General features: G+C 28.4%; 3 protein-coding genes across 7 annotated transcripts; 2 read left to right on the forward strand and 1 right to left on the reverse strand.

Moving 5' to 3' along the window:
* Nucleotides 1-807: 807 nt before the first annotated feature.
* LOC122569812 lies at nucleotides 808-4,057 on the forward strand. Of its 2 annotated transcripts, none has more exons than XM_043731416.1 (3): nucleotides 808-1,415; nucleotides 2,682-2,870; nucleotides 3,049-4,057. In XM_043731416.1, exons 1-3 carry the CDS (start codon nucleotides 1,152-1,154, stop codon nucleotides 3,229-3,231), a joined length of 636 nt encoding a protein of 211 aa, XP_043587351.1. In that variant the 5' UTR covers nucleotides 808-1,151; the 3' UTR covers nucleotides 3,232-4,057. The 2 variants fall into 2 exon arrangements, with proteins under 2 accessions (XP_043587351.1, XP_043587349.1); XM_043731414.1 differs by having other exon boundaries at nucleotides 810-1,415; nucleotides 2,995-4,057.
* A 935-nt stretch (nucleotides 4,058-4,992) lies between these two features.
* Nucleotides 4,993-6,483, forward strand: LOC122569815 (endonuclease III-like protein 1). The gene is made up of 2 exons (XM_043731422.1): nucleotides 4,993-5,829; nucleotides 6,009-6,483. The coding sequence occupies exons 1-2, from the start codon at nucleotides 5,068-5,070 to the stop codon at nucleotides 6,414-6,416; spliced, it is 1,170 nt and encodes a 389-aa protein (XP_043587357.1). The 5' UTR covers nucleotides 4,993-5,067; the 3' UTR covers nucleotides 6,417-6,483.
* On the reverse strand, nucleotides 6,417-8,260 carry LOC122569816 (nucleolar protein 12). Of its 4 annotated transcripts, none has more exons than XM_043731426.1 (4): nucleotides 7,921-8,260; nucleotides 7,208-7,342; nucleotides 7,029-7,134; nucleotides 6,417-6,973 (listed from the first exon to the last, which is right to left on the reverse strand). In XM_043731426.1, the coding sequence occupies exons 2-4, from the start codon at nucleotides 7,315-7,317 to the stop codon at nucleotides 6,485-6,487; spliced, it is 705 nt and encodes a 234-aa protein (XP_043587361.1). In that variant the 5' UTR covers nucleotides 7,318-7,342; nucleotides 7,921-8,260; the 3' UTR covers nucleotides 6,417-6,484. The 4 variants fall into 4 exon arrangements, with proteins under 4 accessions (XP_043587361.1, XP_043587358.1, XP_043587362.1 ...); XM_043731423.1 differs by having other exon boundaries at nucleotides 7,208-7,388; nucleotides 7,921-8,259; XM_043731427.1 differs by lacking the exon at nucleotides 7,921-8,260 and adding an exon at nucleotides 7,607-7,860.
* Nucleotides 8,261-8,302: the final 42 nt, after the last annotated feature.

Raw genomic sequence — 8,302 nt, forward strand, 5'->3', positions numbered from 1 at the left:
TCTTTAATCTTTTGAGAAAATATAAAAGAAGTAAACACATATTTAATTCGTAGGGTTTAATTTGATCAGTTTATGAAGCAGAATAACACTTCATATGTATTTTCGGTTATTTATTTATAAGAAAGTACGTAAATTTTTACGAATCTACGGATCATAAAATATTGGAACCGGTTTCTTTTTTAAGAAAACATAATAGGAGACGAATCAAATATATACGTTTATTCATAAATCGTTTATTTTTATGTGTTCAGGAGTATAGTTTTTGGGTGTACCAACTTATCTTATTTGTATGATATAATAGTAAAGTGATAAAACCGCTATCACTATCACAGGTGTCATATTAAACTAAAGATAAGAATGTAGATTCACATATTACATCTGGACTTAGTTATAAAACCGTATAATTATTAACTTACATATTCTTAAACATGTAGCGCTTAATATTTTTTTATTTAACTACAGTAACAATTATGGACATTTCGTTAATTATCATTTATATTTTACTATATTATGTTCTAATAAAAATCTCGTTTAATAAAAATTTATTACGCAGTTCAGAAATTATTTTGTTTTTACGATAATTTTATCTCATTAATTCATCAGTAGAACAATTTTGAAGTTCGTATAATGTCTTTTACAGAGTTAGTAATTATTTTATTATTATTCTCAAAATTAATCTGTAATTATCAAATATGTAATCGCATGAAGTGCGATTGTGGTGTCACCATGCGGCTATAGTATAATCTCTAACATTGATATCACCGGTATAACTCTAATCCGTGATATCTATGACATACGTAGTAGGTTTTTGATACGTGACGTCTGGGCATCTGTATGTCATACCTGATCATAGTTGCACATTGTATCTGCATTGCGAATATATATATACATATGCGTATGTATATACCAAGGAAAGGGTGACAAATTACCATTGCAGTGCACGAAATAAAAGTTCAGAAGTAATTAGAAGCATTGATCGAAAGTTGACACGTTAACAACGAAATAATATTACTTTGTGCGTTGTGTTGGGTAATACCATTTTTTACCCATCTCCTATCAATAGATTTAACTAAAAGTTTTACGCGTGATTATAAAGTGCCCATCCGTGGGCAAAGAAAATTGTAAAAATTGCGTATATTTCGCGAGAAGATATGCCAGATAGTGGTGCTGTTTATCAACCTACAACAGTAGGTTACACATATGATAGCGGAGGTGACGGTGCTGTAGGTGGTGGCAGTTTAAGAAGTGGTTTCTGGAGAATTATATCAAGACATAAACTCAGCTCTAGAAAATGGTTCGAATGGGTATTACTCTCGGTTGCTTTATCGTTTTTCATTGCTGGTTTAACGATGATGCTGGTCAGTTTTGTATCCGATGACACATCACAAGAGAATAAAATAGAGATCATAAGAAAGGTACTTATAACCTTCTTACACTATGATGCTTCGTATTTACGCGTATTTTAATCTCTGAAAGATGATAGCAGCATGACATATATTTAAATGAAATCATGATCTTCCTTTGTATTCAAAATATGTAAATGCATGATGTATACATAGTACATAGCCTTACTCTTTAATTAACAGGTGTCTTGTTAGTTTAGTATTTAAAAGCTGACAGTAATCTTTATTTTATTCCAAAAAATTTCTATTGGTTTACATTCTAGGAAAATAATTTTTTTGCATTGGTTTCCATTATTAAAGAGTATTTTATAATAATAATAATAATACATAGATATTCATTATAAAATTGAACTTTAATACTTCATATCTTCTCATTATTTTCATTATTTTCTTTATTATACATATATATTATAGATATATATCATACATACATATGTATATATTTGATATAGTAATATACAGAGTAAATCACAATTTCAAGCACCTACCAAGCTTCGATTTCACTGAAGATGGAGAAAAATTGTAGAGAGTACTTACTTTTGTTTTAGAATGCAATGCAATGGGAAAGTGCAATTGCACTTCTTTCTTAAATTGAAGTTTATAATTTTTTATTAACCAGTTAATATTCTTTTCATTAATATTCATTTTTTAGTACTCTATGAGAAAGTGTCAAGGCACTTGGGTCAAAATATGCTTATTTTAAAAGTTATCTCAAATTTAATCTTGTGAAACTTTGATTATGAGAAACAAGGAAACATATAGGGCAGAATGCTTGCGTTTATGTTTTCCTCATCGTTTTTAAACTAAATTTGATGAAATTAAAATAAAGTATCTTTTAAACTAAGGATATTTTCTAATATCTTAATACCTTTATAGAGAATTAAATGATATATTGAATGATTATAAAAAATTATAGAATTCTATTTAGAAAAAGAATGTAATTGCAGTTTCCCAGTGAGATGTTGCATATTGAAAGGAAGCAAATACCTGTGAACATAGATTTTATTCATTCAATATTTCTTTCCACGATTTTCCTCTATCTTCAACAAAATTGGAGCTATAGCCAGCCCCAGTTGTATGATCAACTGTGTATAAGGCTAAATAAAGGGACACAAAATACTATCATTATTGCTTATGCATTTTCATGCAAAAGATATTTATAAAAATTTATAAAATTGACTTTTTCATGCTTCTAAAGCAAATTATTTTATCAGTTATTTATATGTGTTTTTATTGCCTAATGTATGAAACTAAATTCAAAAATAATTATACATGAAGGTAAACGAGAATCCAACTACATCTGCAACAAGTGTTGAAGAACATATTGAAGATGCTGCAAAAAGTTCCATAGCATTAGGTGCTAGCATGATGTTAGTAGGGCTTCTATTGGGTTTTGGTTGGGCCTGGCTGCGTTTCTTCCGTCGTGGTAAATCTCCAAGAGGTGGAATGGTTGGAAGTAGTGGTCAGGTAGGCACAATTTGTTTGGTAGATTTATATTTTATGTTTGGTTTTATTTACCGGAAGCCATCCATGTGTGTTTTGGCTCGTACGTTCGTTTCTTTATCTTATATACGCGTTGCTATGAGGAAAGATGTTGGGCGGTTTGAATCCATCGACTGACTTGCTGGTGGGTTCCACTTCGCAGTACGGGCCGGTACTAACGGAGCTGCCGAGTCAACTGAAGCTGAAGCAGACAAGTTCGCATGATACTCCAGCAATACCACTTTCCGATCAGGAAGAAGAAACGCGTACCTTAATGCAGGATTCTACAATTCCTTCGGTTGTCTCCACTGGTCCTAATACCATTGCTAATCAGATTCCCGGTTGAGTACAAAGGTTAAATGCGTCGATGTGTAGTAAGAACACACGATGCGAACATTCTTTTAATTTTATGTGAACCAACCTGAATCACAATTTTTGTCATTTTTATGAATTATGTGATTTATTTACAAATAGGAGAATTATTCTTTCTTTATCTTTTCTAGTAGTAATTTTAATTGATGACGATTCATATAAATTTATTTGAACACTTTTGCCTGACTTCAAAATGTAAAAAATTTTATTTCCGTAAATTATCAGCACAGGTCATAGCGTAACATATCATTTACCATATTTTTCTTAAATTTTACCTTTTAGTTTGTATCTATGCATTCCTCCACTCCGTCCATTATCATTGGTAATATGTTAGATAAGCATTGAATCCAGATATTACATATAGTAAATTTTAGAAGAATTTATTTACAATGCAATATAAGCTATTTAAAAAAAATATTATTTTGATTATTATTTAAATACATAGCATGTTTAATAGTAATACTAATATCGGTTGTCTTGAGATAATAGTAATTTATATTAGCACATTATTGGTCTGAATTGACCACTTATGAATGCATGTATAAACAAACGATATTTTGTATTATTCTGCCCAGTTTAATATGATGGCAGCATTAAGTGTGACTGACAATATTTGTAACAAACTATTTGCTCATCTTATATGTATGTATATGGGAAAAAATGAGCTCTAACACAAGGTGGTATTAGGAAAATAAAGGTATGTGTATATATTAGGATAAAGTACATAAAGTATAATACAAAGTAATCCCATCTTTTCAAAATAAATTGGTATGGGTGTGATATGGAGCAGTGAAGGGAAATACACTGCACAATTTTTGTTATATTACTTTATCGTTTTTATACTTATGTTATTTATAGTTAATACTTCTAATTACATACAATTTAATTAGTATACATATATATATATATATATGATATATATATATCACATATAAATACTTTTTACAATATAAGTATTTTAACACTCTGATGAAATTTTGGACTCTGTTTTACTAACTTTTCGTATATCTATTGAGACTGGGTAATATTATGTATATATAAGATAATCTGTGGTTAAGCTATTCTGACTATCAGCTACAAATTTTAAATGATTATTGAAATTTCTAAATAATAATCTTTATTTATATATATAATTTTACTTAAACTTGAATTTGCATTTACAAAACAAAAGAACAATTTCCATTGTATAAAACAATATCATTAAATTTTTGTCTATCACGCATTTTTTTATATATAAGTTTTATTTTTTCCTTTTTTTTAAATTGATCTATTTTATTCGTTATAATGTAATATAATTCGTTAAAATAACACTTTACAAATATGAATATTTAAAACAAAGAAATTAAATAAGTATCTGTCTGGATTCAATGCTACCATAGAATGAATATGCATTAACAATAATATTATTTCAATGATTTATGTGAAATCCATACTATATTAGTTAATGATTTATTCATTCATTTATGTAAGTATTTTTATTAAATAAGAAAAATAAATAATTAAAAAGTGACATATAGCCTTATTAAATCTTTATTATTCCACTTTTTCTTTGCGTGTACGGATTTTTGAAAATATAACTATAGACTTCAATTTACAATATATTATATTTATTTTATTATATAAATACAATATATTTGATTTAATATAATCATTTAATATAGATATTTAATTAATAGCTATTAGTAGTATCTGGTAGTATGTATTTATATACGCATTTGATGACTATAAATAGATCATCAATTTTTATATTGCTACGCATGCGCAGAAATTTAAATTATTAGTTCAAATCACGGAAGAAGCGCGGAAGGTTATGTTATCTTCGAATTATATTGCCGTTTGCCGACATGACATTCTTTTGTTTATCTCATGTAGAGCTCTGACATGTACTTCATCGCGTTGTAACCTTTATAAAATGAGTAAAAAGTTAAAGCTTGATGTCCTTACAAAGCCAAGGTCCTTACGATCTGAAAATAAAGGTGACAGTAAAAATATATCTACAACATCAGGGTATTTTGGTGATAAAGATGTTTCACCAAAAAATATTGTGAAGAAGAAGCATACACCAGTTAAGATAAAACATGAAGAAATGGAAGATGCAGCTGACTCGAAAAATAGTGAAATTAAAATTGAAGATTTACAAAATAAAACCGTGAAAAAAAAGCGTACACCAGTAAAGATAGAATATGAAGAAATGAAAAATGCAACTGAGTCAAAACCCAATGAAGTTAAAGTTGAAGATTTACAAGATGGAACTGTGAAGAATGAGACCGTAGAAGATAAATGGATGCCATTAAATTGGGAAACTACTTTAAAAAATGTTAAGGAAATGCGAAAACATAAAACAGCACCTGTAGATGAGATGGGTTGTCACAAATGTATAGATCCAAATGCTACTGTCAAAGTTGCTAGGTATCAATCATTAATAGCATTGATGCTCAGTAGTCAAACTAAGGATCAAGTTACTCATGCTGCCATGCAAAGATTGATTACTTATGGTTGTACTCCGGAATTAATATCAGGTACTCCTGATGATACTCTTGGAAAGCTTATATATCCAGTTGGGTTTTGGAAGGTATAATTTATATCTTAGTAATTACTTGAACTTAATATTGTGGTTTGTTAATATTTAATTATTATATAAGTAAGATATATTAAAATAGTATAGAATCATGAAAAAGGTTTTATTAGTTCTTAAAGAAGTAAAGAATTACTTAAATATTATGTCAGACCAAAAAAAATTTTACTTTTCAGAGAAAAGTACAGTATATTAAGAAAACTTCAAAAATTTTAATTGAGAAATACAATAATGATATTCCTAGGACTTTGAAAGAGTTATGTCAATTACCAGGTGTAGGACCAAAAATGGCACATATATGTATGCAAATAGCCTGGGGTGAAGTTTCTGGTATTGGAGTGGACACACATGTACATCGTATTTGTAATAGATTAGGATGGGTAAAGAAACCAACTAAAATACCAGAAGATACTCGAATTGCAGTGGAAGAATGGCTTCCCAAAGATCTCTGGAGCGAGGTAAACTATTTACTTGTTGGTTTTGGACAAGAAATTTGTTTACCACGATTTCCTAAATGTGATGAATGTCTAAATAAAGATATATGTCCATCTAGCACAAAAAGCAGTATGAAAAAAAAGACATAGTATTGTAAAAATGTTTATTATAAATTATATTTATTTACAATATTTAAAAAAGAACTTTGTGAGATGATTTAATGATTTAACTTTTTTTTTAATTTCCCACTACGTTTCTTAGCTTTTTCAACTCTTTTACGTTTTCTCATACTCTCTTTTTTATTCTTTTGACGTTCCATTTTCTGTTTCTGTTGGAATGCTTTACTCTTCTTCACTTGTTTCAATGCAGCTCTTTTTATTGCTTTCTTTAAATCTTTTCTATTATCAATTTGCTTCTCTTTTACATTTTCTTTCAAACTTTTAGTTTGTTTCTTTTCATTTAAAGGCATCCCTACAATTTCTTCGTCATTTTCAGAATCTTTATCACTCTCTTCTTTCTCATTATTTTCCACTTCATCAGTGCCTTTATTTTCACCAATTAATGCATTCTTCTCTGCTAGATCTGCAACATTTAATTCCAAAATACTGACAGTATGTCCTTCTGTTTCATATTCTTCTTGAGACAATAGCTGTTGAATTTCAGGAATATCACGGCTTGATAATAGCTTTTTATAACGTTCTCGTGCCTGTAAAAGCAATACTTTATTATTGCATCACAATGAAATTCATATGGATACTTTCCTCATGTTTAATTCTTTTCCGTTCTTCTTTTAATTGTTGTTGCAACTCGTCTTTAGCTTTCTGTTGCCTTTGTAATTTCCTTTTACGAAACCCCTTCAGAAATTCTCTGCATTTGAAAGTATAAAATGTACATATGACTTATAATCTATATAATCCACAATTGATATTAATATAAGTACCGTCTCTTGTTCTCATCAAATACAAGAGTAATCTTCTTGTGTTTCTTTGGCTGATTCCGCGTTCTATTCACATTGAGTAATTTCGGTTGCATTTTTATATGTGGCGCCATGTGCACGTGTGAATATATATTAGTTCTAGGTTATATCGGTAAGAATTATATTTTACAGTTCTTTAGATTGTCTACATGATAAAAAATAATATAAAATAATAATTGAACTAATGTAAAAACAAGATTATTTAAAATTTTGTTATTCAATATTCTATTAATTTAAAAAAATGATCAGATGAGCATTCGTAGATGTAAACAGAATTTTGCAAAATACATTTCATAATTTACATAGGAGATACTACAAAATTAAAGATTAAATATGTATAAAATAGAAGTTTTTAAAGCTTACTGTATACGTCAATATTGTTCACTTAATACATAGAAATTTCATCAGAGATATTGTTAAAATTTTGAAGATACATATATTACATGTATAAGGTGTACTACAATATACTACTTAAAAAATCACTTCTAAAATAGTTATAATTCATGGAAGATTATGTATACTTTATTTCATGAACATTTTCTTAATAAAAATTAAAAAGGATCGTTTATTTTTAAGCAAAGAAAAATGTATTGCACAAAATGAAAGTTAATATCTTTTATTTGAAGTTTTTTTTACACTTATTAATGGTTTTTAACATAATTATTCTATAAAATTACCGTTTCTTTTTATTTATTTAACACATTACTAAAATACAGTCTAGTAGTCTCGGTAGTCTGTTACAATACATATCAGTGTTTCTTTATAAAGCCACTTATGGTGGCGGCGATGGTTAGCTAACAAAGTAAACTCCCTGGTCAGTAAACGCGGCGTTACTGGTATTCAGGTTATAATTTAATTATATTAACACACTTTGTATTATTGAAATAACGTTTATAGATAGTACATCCTAAAGTATCTATCTTAAAATACTCAAAATATCATCATTTAACGTATTTTGGTTGTATCTTCCACAATTGTGTTAATTACATACGAATAATATTCGAGCAAACATAGCATGGAAGTGACTTTATGAAACCATCCTATAAAATATCTAATTGC

The sequence above is a fragment of the Bombus pyrosoma genome, linkage group LG7, assembly GCF_014825855.1.
Source record: "Bombus pyrosoma isolate SC7728 linkage group LG7, ASM1482585v1, whole genome shotgun sequence".
NCBI lineage: Eukaryota > Metazoa > Arthropoda > Insecta > Hymenoptera > Apidae > Bombus > Bombus pyrosoma.

What these genes read in the sequence shown, in the direction of transcription:
- LOC122569816 (XM_043731426.1), bottom strand. Translation starts at nt 7,317, where the DNA reads ATGGCGCCACATATAAAAATGCAACCGAAATTACTCAATGTGAATAGA. An exon ending in TTTGATGAGAACAAGAGACG is followed by an intron (nt 7,135 to 7,207) that starts GTACTTATATTA and finishes TTTCAAATGCAG; the next exon opens with AGAATTTCTGAAGGGGTTTC. An exon ending in GGAAAAGAATTAAACATGAG is followed by an intron (nt 6,974 to 7,028) that starts GAAAGTATCCAT and finishes TTGCTTTTACAG; the next exon opens with GCACGAGAACGTTATAAAAA.
- LOC122569815 (XM_043731422.1), top strand. Translation starts at nt 5,068, where the DNA reads ATGTTATCTTCGAATTATATTGCCGTTTGCCGACATGACATTCTTTTG. An exon ending in ATCCAGTTGGGTTTTGGAAG is followed by an intron (nt 5,830 to 6,008) that starts GTATAATTTATA and finishes TTTACTTTTCAG; the next exon opens with AGAAAAGTACAGTATATTAA.
- LOC122569812 (XM_043731414.1), top strand. Translation starts at nt 1,152, where the DNA reads ATGCCAGATAGTGGTGCTGTTTATCAACCTACAACAGTAGGTTACACA. An exon ending in AAATAGAGATCATAAGAAAG is followed by an intron (nt 1,416 to 2,681) that starts GTACTTATAACC and finishes TTATACATGAAG; the next exon opens with GTAAACGAGAATCCAACTAC. An exon ending in TGGTTGGAAGTAGTGGTCAG is followed by an intron (nt 2,871 to 2,994) that starts GTAGGCACAATT and finishes CTATGAGGAAAG; the next exon opens with ATGTTGGGCGGTTTGAATCC.